This window comes from Camelus bactrianus, chromosome 7, assembly GCF_048773025.1.
Source record: "Camelus bactrianus isolate YW-2024 breed Bactrian camel chromosome 7, ASM4877302v1, whole genome shotgun sequence".
In the NCBI taxonomy this organism is placed as follows: Eukaryota; Metazoa; Chordata; class Mammalia; order Artiodactyla; family Camelidae; genus Camelus; species Camelus bactrianus.
In genome coordinates this window covers 45,136,776-45,158,098 of record NC_133545.1, presented here as the reverse complement: position 1 = coordinate 45,158,098, position 21,323 = coordinate 45,136,776, and the positions used below count along the sequence as shown (strand labels likewise).

The 21,323-nt window shown below is 46.9% G+C and overlaps 1 protein-coding gene across 1 annotated transcript in view; it reads right to left on the bottom strand.

Annotated features, from left to right (window-relative positions):
* Positions 1 to 21,323, bottom strand: part of GSDME (gasdermin E) — a 53,113-nt gene that overhangs the window by 18,715 nt on the left and 13,075 nt on the right. The window contains exons 4-5 of the mRNA XM_074367339.1: positions 2,756 to 2,927; positions 1,013 to 1,133 (exon numbers count right to left, since the gene is read on the bottom strand). Of these exons, the coding sequence (XP_074223440.1) occupies positions 1,013 to 1,133; positions 2,756 to 2,927 (293 nt within the window). The remainder of the gene's footprint in view (positions 1 to 1,012; positions 1,134 to 2,755; positions 2,928 to 21,323) is intronic.

Below are 21,323 nucleotides of genomic sequence, written 5' to 3'. Positions count from 1 at the left end.
ACACCCTCACCTCGAGCCTGGTCCCCGTCACTTGAGAGAAAACAACGCGGGGAGGAGCCAGCGGCAACCACAGACATGGGCGTGGCCCATCAGGGCACACTTTTTAAATGTTTCGACGTGAAAAAGTGGATACCGCACAGGGATAGCGCAGTGAGCCTCCCACACCCATCGACCAGCCCCGACGCCTTTCCTTTGCCCTCCCTGCCCGCACACCTTACTCTCCACCATTCTGTTTGAAGCAAACCTCAGACATAGTTCCATTCCAACTGTGAAGAGTTCTGTATAAACTTCTAAAAACTAACATGACCCTCTTCCATAAACATATCCATAATAACACGACCATACCTAAAGAAGTGAAATATTTATGATGTTACGTCTATTCACTCGTGCCCCCAAGAAGCAGTCAGTTTTCTTGGGCTCGACGCAACCCTTCTTGGGAAGACTGTGGGGGCAGGGCCGTGAGCATCTAAGATCACTGCACCGACGACGAAAGCCCTATTTTCTTCAAGTGTGCAGTGACTTCCCCGCTTTGAACACACTGGTGATCAGCAGAGCAAGGTCAGTGCAGCGCTGCTGGCTCTGGCTGGGGGCAGCGGGGGAGATCACCACCGAGCTGACAGTATTACTAACAGCTAAGGTGGGGACTTAATCAGCACCTGATTTGCCCGGCACTTCACATGCCTCACCTGGCGCGCTCCCCACCGCAGCCCTGGGCGGGAATGACTTTCCCCTCCCAGCTTGCTTCAGCAAGCTGCCCGAAAAGGCCAGGGCCCCGCGGCACTGGGGCTCATGCCCAGCCTGTCTGACCACAGAGCCCGTGTTCTTCACCCTGTATTGGTGAACCCGCTGTCTCTCGTGTCATGGGACATCCCCAAACTTCCAAGATCTCTTTCCTCTCAGTCCCCAGAGCAGCAGGGGATCGTCTACAAGTGTGTGCCTCGAGGAAAGATGGGGTGTCCCTCAGCAATGGCTCAACCATCTTCAGAGAGCCCTGTGTGGGAGGGGCACTCACCGAACTGGCCGTCCACTTTCACATACAACTCGATGACGCCATAGGCGATGGTGGTAGGAGTCGGGATCTCCAGCATCACATTGCTGTCCTTGATGATGTTCCCATCCTTCGTCACTGACACCTGTGGGCAAGGGCACATGCTCCCACCTGTGCACTTAGATGCCCCCGGGCTTCTCCTGCCCACACGTGGCCAGCCCAGTGCCTGGTGCACAGGAAGTGCCTGGAAAACGCCCATGGAACCAGGTGGAAAGGAGGACCAGCCGGCAGTTTACTCTTGTCGGCCTCATGAGGGGTACACATACTCCCAAGTAAATGGCCATCCTGGCGGCACAAAGGCAAGATTCCAGAATGTGGGATACAGAGGAGTTAGGTCTATGGTGCTGAATAAAGATGATAAGAAATAAGACAACTTCCCATTTCCCTCCCGGAGGATTATGGAAACAGCTTTAAAGTCCTAAGAAAATCCTTAATGATATCAAAGCCTGACTGAGAAGGTAGCTGAGAGCAAGACCCCACCCACCCACCAAATACATCCTCCTGGACCCCGTGGGTGGCATACTGTGTGGTCAGACAAAACCAGGGAGAGGCCGGAGGGAGGAGGCCAAGGACAAGAGATGGGCAGGAAATGCCGCGTCACGCATCAGAGCGCTCTCCTTCAAACGCAGTCACAAACATGACCCCGGCCCCCCTCGGCCTGATGAGGACACGAAGCACTCTGTTGCCCAAATGCTGGAAATCAAAGACCTTGTTTAGCAACTTGGTCCTGGTCAGAGTGTGATGGCAGCTGGCCTCCTGACTCCCAGGCAGGCTCCAGGCCTTCAGTGGGGGTCACCGTGGGCAGAAAGGTCAGCCAGGCCAGCCGCAGTCATCTCCCAGCGGGCATCTGCCTCATCACTCTGCCCAGCCTGCCCAGCCCGGGGAGAGTCCACTCCTAAGCTGTATCTCCACCTCCTTCCAAACACAACTTCCCCGGGTCCTCCACCAAAAGCCAAAAGTCATCCCAAGAAGTAAATCTCTTAAGAACAGAACACCGGGCACCATAGCTGGAGGGGAAACCGTTTGGGGTTGCAGCCTCCTGTTCACCTCAGTTCCACTGAAGCTCAGGGATCAGCTTGGTACAACTGTAACTTCATCCAGAAGCATCTGTTTACGTACATATGGGCACGAGTACTGACCTTTCCCTTCCCTAACTCAGCTCACAGGGGCTTTGAGGCAGCTAATCCCAAAGAAATTATTTTGAGACCCTTGGCCCTCAGGGGCTCCAGGGGTTATCTGTGCATCGGCCTGGCCCTCGTTTAACCTGTTTTCCTTTGGGAAGGAACTGACCCAACCCAGGATGGCCAGTCCGAGTGTCCTATTGGCCTGGCTGCGGGCCTGCTTCAGTAATGGGCAGGGCCGGGATGGTCCAGTGAAAGCTGCCCTGAAGCACTCTCCCCGGCGACCCAGCAGGTGGAGTGAAAGCCAGAACTTTGCCGCCCCTCCAGCCGCAGGGAGGACGGCTCACAGCATTCGCCCAGTTCCGGGTCCAGCCATGACCGAAGCCAGACTACCCCAAACGTTTCAGTTACATGAGCCAATAAATCATTTCTTGGTTAAGCCAGTTTGAGTTGGACTTCCATTAACCCACTACAGAGAGTGTCCTGATGAATGAAGACCCCACCCAAAGAGGCCCCTGACCAAGGCCTCTGAGGCCGGGACCAGAGGCTGCCGTGGCCTCTGAGCCTCCATGCTGGGCCCACACACCTGCACGGTCTTGGTTTGGATCCCCACCATGCCGCCGCACTTCTCTTCGATCTGGACATGCTCAGATATCGCACACTTCTGCGTCGTCACTATCTTCTGTGTCAGGACACACAGGACCTCATTCTTCTTCTCCAGCACCTGCTGCAGCACCGGATTCTTCAGATTTATTGTCCTGAAAAGGAAAAGTGCCCATGAGTGGCCCCAGGCTGCAGAGGGATGGATGCAGTGTGAATTTTCACCTGTTTCACAGCTGGCAGCTGAGGAGCGAACAGGTGACAACCAGCATCATTTATTTCCTGATGATGAGAGAGGGGGCAGTTCATCCGGAAGGTCAGGAACCAAACTCTCCCAAGGCCACCTCGGAGCTGCCAGGCCTCCAGCGAAAGGCTGGATGCCAGGGGTTGGGGGGGACCGGAGGCTCCTGTCAGACAGCTGCGCTGGCTGTCAAGAAGGAAGAAAGAAACCTAACCAGTGCGGTAGCTGCAATCCATCTGCTTGCACCCTGGTGGAGACCTTGTCATTCAACCAGAGGCCAAGGGACCAGACATCACAGCTGTGGGCAGGAAATACAGGATTACAGTGGGGGAAGTGCTGACCAGTGCTGCTCCCAGAGGAGAGAGGAACAGGCTTGAAGGATGAATAGCAAGGAAGAAACTGGATCTGAATTTAAAAGGAACTTTTTAACCTGTCTGTCCCAGAAGGACGTGTAATCTGTTAGAAGCAGTTTTACATCATTTTACAGGTGGGGAAACTGAGGCCAGATGGCATGCCCTACCCTAGGCACACAGCAGAGTCCTGGGGTTCCCATGTGGCTACCCTGGGGAATTTCAAGAACAAGGTAAATTTCCATCTACAGGTGACGATTTCACGCTTAGAAGCCAACGATGAAGTACCCTCTCTGGAGGCCTCGTTCAACACTGAGTCTATGGACAGGAAGAGAACCAACTTAGAGCTGGTGTCAGCACAAGAACAATTACAGTGTTCATTCATCCTGTGCTTTTTAAACAGCCCAAGGTTAGTTACCTTGAAAAGCTCAGCGCCATCCCCAACCACACAAAGTGACGGTCACCCCACCCCCCAGGCGAGGTGCAGGTTCTCCAGGCTTCAGAAAGCATCCCCAGAATGAAAGCAGTAGCTGGAAAGGTCCTGCCTCCACATAAAAGCTGCCTCGGGTGGAAACAGCCTGTGTCCACCAGCAGATGAACGGACAGACCCGTGTGGTCCACACACACAATGGGACGTTGTTTAACCACAGAAAGGAATACAGCTGACACGTGCTACAACATGAACAATCCTTGAAGACTTTATGCTGAGTGAAAGAAGCCAAACACAAAAGGACAAATATTAGATGATTTTGCTTATATGAAATATCTAGCCTAGGCAAATTCACAGGGAGAGAAAGTTGATCTGAGGTTACCAGGGGCTGGGGGAGAGTGAAGGAGGAGTTCTTGATTGATGACTACAGAGTTTCTGTTTGGGGTGATGAAAAATTCTAGAAATGGATAGTGGTGATGGCTGCATGACAGTGTGAATGTACTTAATGCCACTGAACTGTACACCTTAAAGTGGTTAAAATGGCAAATCTTATATATATATTTTCACAATTTTAAAAAAAGTAAAGACAACGGAAAAACTGTTCAATCTCAGTAGTGGTCAAAGAAATGCAAATTTTAACAATGTTTCACATATATTAAGTAAGTAATAAAAATAAATTGGCAACAACAACAAAAAAGCTGCCCAGGCCTCCATTTCCATTTATCCTGCAGATAAAGCAGGGGCTTAGAGTCTACCTGCCAGGCTCCAATTCAAGCTCTGCCCCTCCAGCTGGGTGACCCTGAATGAGTTACTCCACCCCTGCACCTCGTTTTCTCACAGATACACCAACAGTAGCTATGTCTCCTCATGGGGTTGTTGTAAGATTCACATGAGATGCCACACGGTGAGCAGTCAGTGTTTATGGAGCAGAGACTTAAATGCCCCACAAGTGCTAGCTGGCTCCAGCCACCTCCCTGTGCCCCGAAAACAAAGCCCCGGTCAGTGCACTTGATGGGAATTACGGGCAGTCAGCTGGGTCACAGGGTACTAACATCACTAATGCCCTTAGAAACCTTCAGTGGACATATCTCATCTGAACCCCTCGCCCAGACAACTAGGCCTTGGGATGCGGCCTCTGCCCCCGACCGCCACCTTCCAGCTTCCTCTCTGGGCCTTAAACACACCAGGTGCACACCCGCCCCGAGGACTATTGTATACAATCCCTTCTTCCGGCAATTCTTGAAAATCTACTCCTGCAATCATGGCTCAGTACTGGCTCACCCCCATTTGAACACACACATCAGAAGCAGCGACTCCTGCCCAAAAACCCAGAACTAATGCAGAGGAACGACTGAAGGCCGCCTTGAGGCGTCTGAAGGGACTCTGTGGCCGGGAAATCCTTGCACTGCTTCGTGCCTTAAACAGACCCTTGAAACATCTGCTGCTGCCTTAACCAATGTTAAATTGTTTGAAAAGAAAAGTCACAGCCTAGACCACCCATGATTCCACCCCTCCAGAGCCCCCACCACAAACATCAGATGGAGGAGGGAAAAAAGTCCATCGCAGGAACATAACTTCCCTCTGCATCTGATGGCAGGACAGTCCTGAGATGCCTGTGGGCAGCCAAGCACCTGCCGGGCCTCCCTGCCCTCAAAAGAGCCCTACGGTGTCGCCTCAGCACCAGGCAGGGGACAGAAGCTTGGCCAAAGACAGACCCGCCTCCAAGGCTAAGATCTGGGTGACTGGGGAGGCAAGAGTAACCTGGAAGCCCCTCCGGCAGGCCGCTGACAGCTGTTCCCCAGGGCCGGGCAGCCACTGCGGGCACTACCCACCCAGGTCGCTGGGGTTCTGTTTCCCAGGACAGTGCTGCCACCTTTTGGAAACCAAATGCTGGACAAACCAGCTCATCTTCAGTTGGGAGAAGAAACCTGGTACAGACAGGGGGGAAGCTAACTACCAGGGTCAGTGGACTGTTGACACTGGACTCTCTACAGAGCAATCTCCGGAGGGAATTCTGCCCCATCTCCAAGCAGTGCCAGGGCCCAGAACACCTCGTGAGAGCCCTCCTAGAGTGGGACCTGCTGTGAGAGGCCTGCCCTCGGCCCACCAAGTGGGGAAACCAGCTGTGTTTCAATGTGACTTGTTTACCTTATAATCCTGTATATTTTACTGTATGCATTTAAAGAGGTCCTTCAGACTGCTAAAGGCAAGGAACAGAAGTTTAAAACTCTAGATGAGGGGTTCTCCTAGACGCAGAACAAGGGGCCCAGAGAGGTGGAAGACAGTCACCGAGGTCCCCCAGGAGCCCAGGCAGGGCTTTCGCAAGGCCCCGCCCAGCTGCCGTCTCCCTCCCCAGGGCGAGGGCGCCCACGGCTGCACCAGGAATTTCACCTGCATCTCAAGCGCCTCAGCACCTCCCCTGGCTGGCTGGACTGATGGCTGGAAGCTAGGAGGAGGGATTACATCTAAGTTCCCTGGGAATTTTTTTTTTCAGAATAACCATGCCTGCCTGTCCTCCCTGCCCCCATCCCCTGATGGCTGCCCTTAGAAAACTCTCCCTACTTGTCCCGATTTGCTCCATCTCTCCTGGGCCCTATTAAGAACCCCTGAACAACTCAGACAGAAGGTCTTTAGACAGAGACACGAGAAATTACTCGTGGTAGTTGCGTCTTGGGTGGGGAGCTAGACTGCCAGGAGATCACGGGTCAGAGGTATCACCTTCTTACTTTTGACCTTTTGACACTTAAGCCGTATGAACAGAACAATTATTCAAAATTTTTAAATTAAAATGATGCTACCCACCCAGTTGGTAGATAAATGAATAATTTATCACATAAATCCTAAAGGGCAGGGTTAGGATAAAACTCACTCCCCATCCAGCCAGGTGTCAACGCCCACAGATGGGAGAAATGGGGCGGACGTGCTCCCATGAGAAAGCGAGCAGCTAGGTGGCCTTCATCCTCTCACATGTATGTCTAAGGCCAGCCTGGGGTCTCTGTCTCCTCGTGGGAATGGGACGGCAATTTGAAACCAGAACAGGAGGCGCCAGGACAGAGGTATAGTATCGGCAATGTCAAAGGGCTGGACATCTGGAGGCGAGCCAGACGTACAGTGGAGTACATACCAAATGGGGGAGAAGAGCACCCCCTCCTCGCCCAGAGGGTCTGCTGAACCCCCGCACCCCCATTCTCCTGTGAGGTCCTCCTCCTGTGCACGCGCAGCTCTGCGTAACACAAACACCCACAGTCAGCCTGCAGGTGGTTCCCAGCTCTGTCTCCTCGCTGTGTTACTACGTCCTGTCTCTGAGCCTCCATCTGCACATCTGTAAAGTGAGAACTGGCCACGAGGCTTACCTTTGGTGACCCACACTATCCATCTGAAAATGTTTCTTTCCTTCCCCTATTGGCAGGGAAGCCAAGTCAGGTTCCCTTTCCAGGATGGCCATAGTAGGGACACAGTTTTCAGGTGAGCCTTCAGCCAGGGAGCAGACCCTCCCAGGAATTAAGTAAATAGCTACATGGACACAGGACAGGAGTTGCCGGGTTGAGAAGATGGGGCAGGAGCTGCTGGAGCAGCAGGCAGGGATGGCCCCAGGAAGCATGGCTCAGAGCCCAGCATGGCTGCAGGGGACCAGGCGGTGGGCCAAGGCAGCCAGCGGGAACAGGGGCTCCTCTCCTAAGGCATCTAAAAGCTCCCCAGGCCCAGCCCTAATGAAGCCGCCTCCTTCACAGGCTGAAGCTTTAATTTCCACTTTACTTCTAAGGCTTTAAAAGCTAAATGCAATCCCACAGAGAAGAAACCCAGAGAAGACTTTTAAAACTCTAACAATATCCAAAGGCAGGAGGGAAGCAGTGTTCTCTTGCAGAGCATAAATGCAGCCCTCGGAAGGCCTCCCGCAGAGACAGGAGGGCATGCTTTCTGAGCAGACCACCACCCCGAACTCATCCATTCAACTCTACAGATAACTGGGTCCTATTATGTTCCCATACCGGGCTAGAGGCAGGGGATTCTCAGTGAACAAGACCAAGGCATTCACTGTTGCTACGAACATCCTGTGTAATAGCCCTTGATTATAAGAGGAATAGAGTTTCTGATAAGGCTCTCTAACAAGTAAAGTGTCATGACAGAGTACGAACAGTCAACGCTTATCCAGTCTTCTGTGGGGAAATTATGAAACTACAAGGACCCCAGGAGAGGACTAGCTCTGGGGTGGAAAACCAGGGTCATCTTGACTATCACCTCTTATGGGTCCAGCAGTGATCACTGATGAGCTACTGGGAAGGACTCTCAGACCGCGTCTAGGCTGGGAGCCAGCGAGGAGCAGGAAAGCTGTGACTGGTTCGCAATGTCTGCGCAGGCCTGGGAGGGAGGTGGCCCTGATCACTCGGATCAGATCCATCGTCTGTGCTCAGAAAGGGAGACTGCACCCCTCAGAGGTACAGACTCACCTGAAACACATGGCATGTTAGTGGCAAAGCCAAAACCAGGACACACATCTTCTGACTCTCAGGCCAGTGCTCTGTCACTATGCTGCTCTAAAACCTGATGCAGAAGCACTCTGAAGACACCGTGCAAGACTGTGGGGGTTGGCTTCATCACCTCCCAGGGGCAGAGACTGGGACATTAAAAAGAACCCAAAGATGATGGCCAGCCTGCACTGCAAGTGTATTAAGCAAGAATTACTAACCCACAGAAACGTAGATAGGTACTGACGATTAAGGCGTCAGTAATTTAGCTGTTTCTCCCAAAGGGTTTTCATTTATTGGCTAACGCTGCAGTTACAGAAGTGTGTGTTCACAGGCCAGCTGTCTAGTGGAAAAATCAGAAAGGCTGTGTAGCTTAGGTCCATTCACGCTGCTTGTAAACTTAGTTTTGCTCTCCTGACATTTTATTAAGCAGCAAAGTCTGCTCCTATTGACAGCCAACCTCCTCCAGTCTACAGACCTGGCAAAGCACCCCACCAAGGCCGTGACTAGAGTTTAACTTCAGTACTCACCTACTAAAACCCTGACAGGCACGTGTCACTGCTGCTTTCAAAGCCCACTCTCCCCTCCGGAGGACAGTCCCTTCTCCCAGTTAGAGTCTGGACGCTGCTAAGGGGTCAAGGGAGGGGAGGAGCACCTCCACCGAGTCAGTTTTGTGTCTGTGGGCACCGCACTGAGCACGGGGGCCTGGAAGGCCCTGGCACCCCCGAGTGTGGTGCACCACTAGCTGCCTCCCCAGTTTTGTTCAGGTTTGGAAGCCTGGTACTATAGGGGATGGCAGAGCCCTGCAGATGAGTCTTTCGGCCAATCCTGGCAACTCTGTTCTTAGCTGGGACTGGGGTAGGATGGGCCATCCGTGGCAATTCTGGCCACTGAGACCCAAGGGGAAAATCTGTTGAAGGTTCCCAGGAGGATCTTTCGCTAAAAAGAGGCACAAGAAGAAACCACTTTTCAACCTCTGGACATATCGTGTGCAATGCAGCCTTTTGGGGACTGAGGGAAGAACTGGGCTGCCAGGACAAGCAATGTGTGGAGGTTGCCAAGGGGGGGCTCCACTGAGCTGATGAATTAACCATCCTGCATCAACCACAGGTGAAGGGGACTCCCCCTACCTGGGGATATCTTCTCATGTTAGGAAGTAACAGATCTTCTTTGCAACTAATGACACGCTAACTGGTTCATGAAGTTATTATAACCCTTATTTCACAGACGGACAGAAATAGTAAGAGCTTGTGAGCCAGTGACCCCAAGGCTCACAGCTCACCAGGCCAGAAGAAAGCTGAGCCTGTCCAACCCTGAAGCCCTGTGGCTTCCCTCCCCCTCTTGGACCTCCTCTGGGCCCTGCATACAGAGGGTACTTACACATGCCTGATAACAAACAAGTAGCCTGTCTGTTCAACCTTCCCGGAGGGCTTCCCAGAGACAAGCAGCAGAAGTCCAAGTAGCTACCACTGGCTCCTCACCACCAAGTCTCTGTTTCAACCATAAAAGAAATGCCCCATGCACCCACCAGAGATGCTCAACCTGGAGCCAGAGTCAGGGGTGCGAAGTTCCTAGAACCTGAGCTGCTGTGCCCTGGGGCCTGCCTGCACTCCAGCATGGTGAGGAGAGCCCCACTCTCTGTCACAGGGCTGTGACTTCAGGACTGTAAACTGCCTGAAAAAAAGAAAAATCAAATCAGGGCACAATGCTAACCACACATTCTTAGCAAAGTGACCGGGCCACCCCCCCAGTGTGACTGCCCCACCTCTGTTCACACTGTTGTCTGTTCAGTACCTAATCTCACTCACTCACAACCAGGTAGAGAAAGGAAAAAATGAGCAATTTACAGACTTTCACCCTCTCAGGTGGAGTCATTAATCCTTTGCCAGCCGTGGATGTGATGCAGCAAGTCTGTGAGATGATAAAACCAAATGAGGCTGATGCAGGGAGGTGAGCTCCCACCCTTGGGGCAGTTTTCTCCAACCAAGCTTTGTGCATCCATCCACAGCTGGACTGGAAAAGTCGCGTTTCATGGACCTAGGTTTCCATCGTGAGTCCAGGCAAACTAAGTAACCTCGGCATTTCAGACCTAAAATGAAGATGAACCGAGTAGTCTTCCAGCCAGACAGTGTGGAATGTGTGGCACTGTGTGGGGCCACAGGCGAACCAAAGAGGACACTCCAGAAAGGACACAGACGTGGAGTCAGGCAGTTACAGCCAGCGTTAGCACACAACGGGGTCAGTGCCCCACTATGGGAATTGTGGGGCAACTGAAGAAGGGGGAGAGTATCTGAGGAGCTGGCCAGGTGATGCAGAGGGAGGGAGTCTGTGTGTGGACCTGTGTGTGCCCATGACGACAGGAGTGAGGACAGGACAGGAGTGGGGCCTGAGAAGGAGCTGGGGCATTAATGGCAGGGGCTGAAGTAAGTCCAGAGGAACGGCTGGAGGATGTGCGGGGAGGAGGGCGTGGACGTCATCCCGGGACAGTGAAGAGCACTGAAGGCACACCCGGCGGGGCCGTGATCTGATTGGCTGCCGTGGGGAGAATCGAGGGGAGGGGCTGAGAGCGGCGCGGAGGGGACCTCCCGGGAGGCTCCTGGCTGGGACATCCAGGTGAGAGGTGGTGGCGGACTCGCCAGGGACGTGTTGTGACACTGGGACAAACTGGACAAGCCGGACAGATATTCAAGAGGCAGAATCAACCAGTGAGAGATCGGGTGTAGGAAGGAAGGCGAGGAAGGAGCTGTGTCAGACGCTCAGACTTCTGCTGAGACAACTGGACTTTAGGCTTCACCCACCAGCACCCTGGAGGGGCACAGAACAGGGAGTGACAGACGGTGAGGAGTTCGGTGACCGGTGACGGCACGACCGCAGTCAGACACGGTGTGAAAAGCCCCGAGGGAATAAACACCTGCTCTCCTGAACTCTCAACTCCAGACACATTCCAGCCAACCCACTTTTGTACATCACATCTTGTCAACTTTGAAGCACGTATTTTTTTTCACATCTCTGAAATCAGGATGTTTCTAAATTAACAGGTGACACGGTTTCCCAGTGATACATAAAATAGTGGTGCCTCTTACAATGGATGAAATCTTGGATTTGATGAACTAATATGCTAATATTATGTCTGTCAATCTTAGAAGAAAATAGTACGGGAATGTCTCTCCTTAGGATTTAAATCATATCTAGTTCCAAAAAGATCTCAAGTCACCTTTCAAAGTAAAGCTCATGGGACATGATAATTTCTGTAAAAAGACAAAAACCACTCCTTGGATCGAATATTGGGAAAACTCAGAAGGCCCTTCTTTCCCACATGAGGGGTTATCAGTTGGCAAAGTTTACAGTGCAGATAAAAACAAGAGAATGTCAAACAAGCTTCTGGAAGCTCCCAATCCTAAGAACTAAAACCAGGAGACAGAATAATCTAGGAAAAATCCAGTAATAAATTGACTGACATGCAGACAGGAGAGATGAGCATGGCCTGGGGTCTCAGGAAAGACATGTTTTAAAAAGAGTAGATTCTGTGGGGCCTTGAGAGCTTCGTTACTCGTCCTCCCATGAAGAATATGATGAGAAACAGGCCCATAAATATCTTACTGATATTGTTCAAGGGCTTCACATATCTCCATTTGAGAACTGAACAAGCATCTGCTCTGACACAAAACATTCTGAGAGAACAGCCTGTGTGCTTTCCAGACTTTTCCACAGCACAGTACACGTCTGGGTCCACACTCATTTTGGGAGAAGCTGGGCTGCTGCCACATGCAGGAACCAGAGCCTCTCTGACTTTCCCTGAAGGGATTTATTCCTTCTTGGGGTGGGGAGTGTCACTGTGCAGACCATGTGGCTGCCTGCTCCTCTCCACAAGAGTGAAGCAAGGGCTTCAAGACGGGAGCATCAGAAATGCCACGTGTCAATACACGCACATAAAGAAAAATCTTCGACAAAGGAGGCAAGAATATACAATGGAGAAAAGACAGTCTCTACAGCAAGCGGTGCTGGGAAGGCTGGACAGCTGCACGTAAATCAATGAAGGTAGAACGCTCCTTCACACCATGAACAAAAATTAACTCAAAATGGCTTTAAAGACTTAAATATAAGACAGTTCACCATAAATCTCCTAGAAGAAAACATAGGCAAAACATTCTCTGACACAAATCTTAGCAGTGTTCTCCTAGGGCAGTCTACCCAGACAATAGAAATAAACACAAAAATAAACAAATGGGACGTAATTAAACTTAGAAGCTTTTGCACAGCAAAGGAAACCATCAACAAAACAAAAAGACTGCCTATGGAATGGGAGAAAATGCTTGCAAACAATGTGACCGACAAGGGATTAATTTCCAGAATATACAAACAGCTCATACAACTCAATAACCAAAAAAAAAAAAAAAAAATAATCAACCCAATCAAAAATGGGCAGAAGGCCTAAACAGACATCTCTCCAATGAAGACATAACAGATGGCCAACAGGCACGTGAAAAGATGCTCAATGTTTCTAGTTATCAGAGGAATACAAAACTATGAGATATCACACCACTCAGAATGGCCTTCATTAAAAAGTCCACAAACAATAAGTGCTGGCGAGGGTGTGGAAAAAAAGGGAACCCTCCTACACCACTGGTGGGAATTCGGTGCAACCACTATGGAAAACAGTATGGAAATTCCTTAAAACACTAAAAATCGTCTTACCACGTGATTCAGCAATCCCACTCCTGGGCATATATCCAGAGAAAGCTCTAATTCAAAAAGATACAGAGCGACCAAGACGGCAAAGTAGGAGGCTCTTATCTCACCCTCTCCCACGAATACACCAAGACAGACATCCACAGACCCACCCATTCACTCAGAACACCTGCTGAACTTTGACAGAACATTGCCTCCTTCAAAAGAAAATTTGTCACAAATCTAGTGGGAGAAAAAAAAAAAGGAAGAAATTAGTGCAGGACTCCCACAGGGAGGGAGCAGCAAAGGAGGAACAGCCCTCTTACACTGGGACTTCCCCTCTCCAATGGACAGAGACGGAGGGGAACCTCTGAGGCTCAGATCTGTGTACAGCAGCCCTTGGCCAACAGAACTAAGTGAAGCGAGCACAAAGGGCCCCTGCGATCCCCAGCCCCAGACTCGAGCCAGCAGGGGTGGGCTGGGACTGGCTGCTGGAAGACTGGGGCCAACTGTGCAGACAGCCTCAGGTGCTGTGGCTAGGAGTATATACAGAAGAGCCTGGGTCCCCTGTAATACAATACAATACAATACAATACAATACAATACAATACAATACAATACAATACAATACAGCAACACTGCTGGTGTACATTGTGGGATAGGGGTGCAAGGCAGCTGGGCTGTAGCTTTTGTCCCCGCAGACCCGCAGCACCGTTGCTGGCACGATCTCGGGAGAAGAGAGGGGGCCCAGCCACAGTCACCATATTCACGGGTGCACGGGTCCCAGGCAGAGGTGGGGGTGAAACCTGAATCCATACCCAGGGGCTCCACAACTTCATGGGCGGGACCGAGATTTGTTTACAGCCCTAGGCAGAGGGGACCATTTTGCTCCGAGGGTGCTTCTGTGGACCCACACCTCTAAGACAAACGAGCAAGGAGCGGAGTTCTGGCACACGGCGTTTTCTGCAAGCACGCCTACCATTTGTGGACGCAGCACTGGGAACAGTGCTGACCTGACAGTGCACCACAATCCAGGTGTGTGACCCAGAAGTCAGCAGAACTGCACTGGGATCTCTGAGGGCAGAGAACCTGGGGGACATCAGAGCAGCACACCTACATTCCTGTGGCTAAATCGGGGACAAGGGCAGCATCAACAAAGAGTACTTAAAGTGCTCCAACCCCGCCTACTAACCCCACAGCTCAGAAACAGGCCTGGAAGCCTCCATTCCAACAAAAGGGGAACAGACCCAGCCCCTGTCAGGGCTGTGACAACCACAGAACAAAATGGAGGGCTCACTCAACAACTAGGGCAGGCTCTGGTCACCACAACACCGGCCACACCCCCAATCAAAGGGTAACAGCCACCACACACAGAAGAAAGATGTGGCAACCATCCATACTAGAAACAGACCTTGTGACAAAATTATTAGGGGCACACAGTCTACACAGGAGTGCATCCTCTTAAAAAAAAATCCCTTCAAGACAACAGTAGATAACTGATACTCCACAATCCAGAGACAGAGATGTAAGTAAAATGAAGATGCAGAGGAACTACTCCCAATTAAAAGGACAAGAGAAATCCCCTGAAATAATGAGCAATGAAATAGATGCTCTGTATCTTTTTCAATTAGAGCTTTCTCTGGATCTATGCCCAGAAGTGGGATTGCTGAATCACATGGGAAGAAAGGAACAAAGAGGAAATACCAAATCAACTGGAAAACCAAGTTCAAAATGGCAATAAACACACATCTGTCAATAATTACCATAAATGTCAATGGACTCAATGCTCCAATCAAAAGAAAACAGAGTGGCAGATTGGATAATAAAACAAGAACCTACAATATGCTGCATACAAGAGACCCACTTTAGGGAGAAGGCCACACATACATTGAAATTAAGAGGATGGAAAAAGGTGCTTCAGACAACTGGAAATGACAAGAAAGCAGGAGTAGAAATACTGATTTCAAACAAAATAGACTTTAAAACAAAGGCCATAAAGAGAGATAAAAAAGGACACTATATAATGATTAAAGGAGCAATATAAGATGAGGGCATTACGCTCATTAACATATATGCACCCAATATAGGAGCACCTAAATACATAAAGCAAATGCTAACAGACATAAAGGAACACAATCATAGTAGGAGACTTTAACACCCCATTAATATCACTGGACAGACCTTCTAGACAGAAAATCAATAAAGCAATAGAGAAACTAAATGATGGAATAGAACAGTTGGACTTAGTTGATATTTTTAGGACATTACATCCCCAAAAAACAGAATATACATTCTTTTCAAATGTGCATGGGACATTCTCTAGGATAGACCACATACTTGGGTACAAAAGAAGCCTCAACAAATTTAAGAAGATAGAAATTATTTCAAGCATCTTTTCTGACCACAATGCCGTGAAATCAGAAATCAACCACAGAAAAACAAAGGAGGAAAAAAATGACAGCATGCAGATTAAACAACATGCTACTACAAAAACCAATGGGTCAATGATGAAATCAAAGAAGAAATTAAAAAAATACCTTGAGACAAATGGCAATGGAAATACAACCATACAAAATCTATGGGATGTCGCAAAAGCAGTCCTAAGAGGGAAGTTCATAGCAATAGAGGCCTTTCTCAAAAAAGGTAAATCTTAAGCAAACAACCTAACCTATCACCTAAAAGAATTAGAAAAATAAGAGCAAACAAAACCAAAATTCAGCAGAAGGAGAGAAATAATAAAGATCAAGGAGGAAATAAATAAAAGAGAGATTTAAAAAATAGAAAAAAATAAAAACAACAGCTGTTTTTTTGAAAGAGTAAACAAAACTGACAAACCTCTGGCCAGGCTCACCAAGAAGCAAAGAAAGAGAATACAAACAAACAAAATAAGAAAGGAAGATGGAGAAATTACAGCCAGTACCACAGTTATACAAAATATCATAAGAGAATACTATGAACAATTATATGGAAACAAATTGGACAACCTAGAAGAAATGGACAGGCTGCTGGAAACAGTTTCACCAAGACTGAATCAAGAAGAAATAAACCACTTGAACAGACGGATCACTAGAAGTGAAATTAACAGTAAAAACCTCCCTGCAAACAAAAGTCCAGGACCAGACAGCTTCACTGGGAAATTCTACCAAACATACAAAAAAGAACTCGTATCGGTCCTTCTCAAACTCTTCCAAAAGACTGAAAAGGAGGGAGTATTCCCAAACTCATTCTGTGAAGCCACCATCACCCTGATACCAAAACCAGACACACCACCAAAAAAGAACATTACAGGCCAATATCACTAATGAACATAGATGCAAAAATCCTCAACAAAATATTAGCAAACAGAATCCAGCAGCACATAAAAAAGATCATACACCATGATCAAGTTGGATTCATCCAAGGGACACAAGGATGGTTCAAAATTTGCAAAATCAGTGTGATACAGCACATCAACAAAAGAAAGGACAAAAACCACATAATCATCTCAATAGATACAGAAAAAGCATTTGATAAAATTCAACACCCATTTACGATAAAAACTCTTACCAAAGTGGGTATAGAGGGACTGTATCTCTACATAATAAAAGCTATTTATGACAAACCTACAGCCAGCATAATACTCAATGGTGAAAAACTGAAAGCTTTCCCACTAAAATCTGTAACAAGACAAGGATGCCCACTCTCACCACTTCTATTCAACATAGTCTTGGAAGTCCTAGGCACAGTATCAGGCAAGAAAAAGAAATAAAAGGAATCCAAATTGGAAGAGAAGAGGTAAAATTGTCACTATATGTGGATGACATGATAATATTTATAGAAAACCCTAAAGCTCCACATAAAAACTAATAGAGCTGATAGAAGAATTCGGCAAGGCAGCAGGATACAAGATTTACATACAAAAATCTGTTGCATTTCTTTACACTAACAATGAATTAGCAGGAAAAGAAAGTAAAGAAACAATCCCTTTTAAAATCACATTCAAAACAATAAAATACTTAGGAATAAATCTGACCAAGGAGGTGAAAGACTTATACATACAGAACTACGAAACACTGATTAAGGAAATTAAAAATGACTTAAAGAAATGGAAAGATATCCCATGCTCTTGGATTGGAAGAATCAATATTGTTAAAATAGCCATACTGCCCAAGGCAATCTACAAATTTAATGCAATCCGTATCAAATTACCCAAGACATTTTCCACACAACTAGAACAAACAATCCTAAAATTTATACGGAATCACAAAAGACCCAGAATTGCCAAAGCAATATTGTAGAAAAGGAACAGAGCTGGAGGAATAACCCTCCCAGACTTCAGACAATACTACAGAGCTACAGTAATCAGAACAGCATGGTATTGGCATAAAAACAGACATATGGATCAATGGAACAGAATAGAGAGCCCAAAAATTAACCCACAGACCTATGGTCAATTAATCTTTGACAAAGGAGGCAAGAATATACAATGGAGAAAAGACAGTCTGTTCAGCAAGTATATGTTAAGAAAACTGGACAGCAACATGTAAATCAATGAAGTTAGAACACTCCCTCACACCAGACACAAAAATAAACTCAAAATAGCTTAAAGTCTTAAATATAAGACAAGACACCATAAATCTCTTAGAAGAAAACATAAGCAAAACATTCTCTGACATAAATCTTAGCAATGTTCTCCTAGGGCAGTCTACCCAGGCAATAGAAATAAGAGCAAAAATAAACAATTGGGACCTAATTAAACTTACAAGCTTTTGCACAGCAAAAGAAACCGTAAGCAAAACAAAATGACAACCTACGGAATGGGAGAAAATATTTGCAAATGATGCGACTGACAAAGGCTTAATTTTCTGAATATATAAGCAGCTCATACAACTTAGTAACAAAAAAATAAACAAGCCAATCCAAAAATGGGCAGAAGACCTAAACAAGCAATTCTCCAGTGAAGACATATAAATGGCCAATAGACACATGAAAAAAATGCTCAATATCACTTAATTATCAGAGAAATACAAATCAAAACTATAATGAGGTGTCACCTCACACCAGTCAGAATGGCCATCATTCAAAAGTCCATGAACAATAAATGCTGGAGAGGGTGTGGAGAAAAAGGGAACCCTCCCACACTGCTGGTGGGAATGTAATTTGGTGCAGCCATTATGGAAAACCATTTTTAGTTTTTTCCTCAAAAAACTAAAAACAGACTTCCCGTATGATCCAGCAATCCCACTTTGGGGTATATATCCAGAGGGAACTCTAATTCGAAAAGATACATGCACCCCAGTGTTCATAGCAGCACAATTTACAATAGCCAAGACATGGAAGCAACTTAAATGTCCATTGACAGATGACCAGGTAAGGAAGTTGTGGTACACGGATAAACAATGAAATATTACTCAGCCATAAAAAGAATAAAATAATGCCATTTGCAACAACATGAATGGGCCTAGAGATTATTGTACTAAGTGAAGTCAGAAAGAGAAATACAAATACCATATGATATCACTTATATTTGGAATCTAAAAAAAAATGACACAAATGAACTTATTTACAAAACAGAAACAGACTCACAGACATAGAAAACAAACTTATGGCTACAGCGGGGCAGGGAAGGGAGTGGGAAGGGATAAACTGGGAGTTCAGGATTTGCAGATACTACTATATATAAAATAGATTAAAAAAAAAAGGTCCCACTGTATATAGCACAGGGAACTATATTCAATATCCTGTAATAATCTATAATGAAAAAGAATATATATATAACTGAATCACTATGCTGTACACCAGAAACTAACACATTGTAAATCAACTATACTTCAATTAAAAAAAGAAAAGAAATGCTATGTGTCAGAAACCCCAAGGACTTCACCTCATTTCTCTCCTGAAACTCTGCATCTCCCAGCCCATCACCAAATTATCACACCTTTCCTTCCCACAGCTCTGACCTTTCCCAGCTTCTGTAACCACACTCTATTGGCGGCTCTAAGAATAGCAATATTTATGGACATGTTCACACTAATAGCTATGATTTTTGAGAACCTGCCATGGGCCATGCTTTGTTTATACACTCTCTTTTAATTCTCAAACTCCATGGGAACATGAATCTCATTTTATTAATGAAGTCCTGGGCAGTAAAGGCAGAGAAAGATGGCTCCTATGTACCGTTTAAAGAAAAATATCTTTTTTTTTTTTTAAGCCAGGAGTTGGGGGAGTGGTATATTAGTGTTTATTATATTATTCCTTATATGTCTATGTTTATACAACCAATTTTCTTTCATTTTCAAAAAAGAGCCTTAGCACTCAGCCTAAAAATACAGCCACCCACCAACACCAAGAGCATGAGGAGGTGCTGCCAGTCACTTGTACCCCTAAACCCTGAGATGCCTTCACCTGGTTGGTTTTTGACTACTTGAAGGCTAGGCTGCCCTTGATGGAGAAACAAAGAAATAAGAGAATAAACTAAAGGACCAGATTCAGGAAACTCTTCTTCTCCAAGTACATGTGGCCGGAGGTCTTTACATTGTTAGGCACAAACTCTACTAAAAATACTAAAACGATGCCCACATGGAGGTGAACACGCTGACAAACAGAATCATTTCAGACCACCTGCTGGCCACAGGGAAAGTGATCAATTAGAAAAGGAGATCAGGTCCAGCTTTCACTGCAAGGTTTTTTCAAGAAAGACATAGACACTCAAATCCCTCCCCTCAAAATACTCCTGAATAAAGTAAGAGTTGATGGCATGTTGCACAGTCCTCAGGAGAGCTACCGTGGTAGCTCCAGACAGGTCCAACGTGGGCCATAATAAGCAGGAGTATTTAAAATGTTTTTCGTGTGTGTAAAACTTGTGGAATTTGAAAGTATTTAGATATAATAAGACTTTGAGTGTGGTTTTTAAATGTTTTAAATAATGAAGGTTTATCATTGCCATACCATTGCTTGCTTGATATATTCGTTTTGTATAAATTCTAAGTTGAAATTCTTAATGAAAAACCAAACTTCTGATTATTGTGTATTCACAGAAAAATGTAATTTCTTTTACCAAAATTTGCTTTCTAACATGCAAAGCAATGAGAATGGGATCTGTACTGTAACACCCCGCCTTAACCCCTAAACAGCCAGGAAAGCACAAAATGGCACCATCTCTGGAAATCAGCTGGAACCAAGGCCCTGAACTCAAGGGGAAGGAACCGATGTGTGTGCTCCAGAATCCACTCACTTTTACGTTTAGCCCAGAGAAAACCCTCAAAGACCATCTAATCCAAATATGCCACCTACAGCTGAGGAAACTGAGGCCAGGGACAGAAGTGATATGCCAAGTCTACAGAAACTCTTCACCCTCAAACCCACGGAGATTGGAAGCAATAAATCAGTGGCAGAGATGGCGTGCGTGTCACGGTTACACTTAAAGCAGTGACAAACAGCAGCTGATAATGGAAGACAAGGCAGAAAAACTAAAGAGTTTATTAGAGAATAATACTGGATGTTAAGAATAAAACATGAATCTGAGTCATTATGGAAAGGTCTTCGCCTGGTTTCATCAAGAACACTGAGCTCTCATTCAAGAGGGTCATCTCCAGGTGTCTGGAAGGTTAGGACCTGAGGCCCTGTGAAAGGCTTTGGTACCCGATAATGGGGATAACTGTTACATAGGCACATGCCTGTTTTATCAAGGACAGATGACGTTTGTTTTTGACATGTAAACACATCTCACAGACAATAAAATAAATACTCTGAATTCCGAGGGCTAAAATAACTCATATACAGATGACAACTTATCTAAATGACCTGAAATAAAAATAACTGCAAATAAGCCACGGAGAACGTACAGTATGTAAGCATTACTAATCACCACTCCCAAGGCCACACCAGTGTCTTAATTTGATGTTGTGGGAGTCCAAAGACAGGCAGACCATGTTAGATAGGAATTTATTATTCCAGCGTGAAGTAACAAGAATGTTAGCTTTACATGATCTCCATCCTGTGGTCAAGAGTCCTCCTTCCCCTGTAGCTTACCTTTACCTCTTAGCAACCAACAAAGAAGTGACTCTGTGATAAGACATTTCTTCCATTTCTAGACCTTAATTTTTTTTTTTTACCATGTTCTCGGTATCGCCCTTCTACCCCACCACCCAGACCATTCGTCCCCCATCACCTCTATAAAGAATAGGATGTCTGAGCTCTCTCAAGGGGACCTCAAGCCCCTGTGTGAGCACCTCCCGGTGGGGAGACGGAGCTATTCAGGGTGGCCTGCTCAGGACAGCCTCGAGTCCACTGTACCTGTCTCCAGGGAGCCTCACTGGTAACCCAGATACATGCCTCTGCCTTTAAGTTTCCTGCTGTAATTTTAACTCCTTTAAATTCAGCCAATTTCTCTGCTTCACAGACATTTCAAGAATGATTTA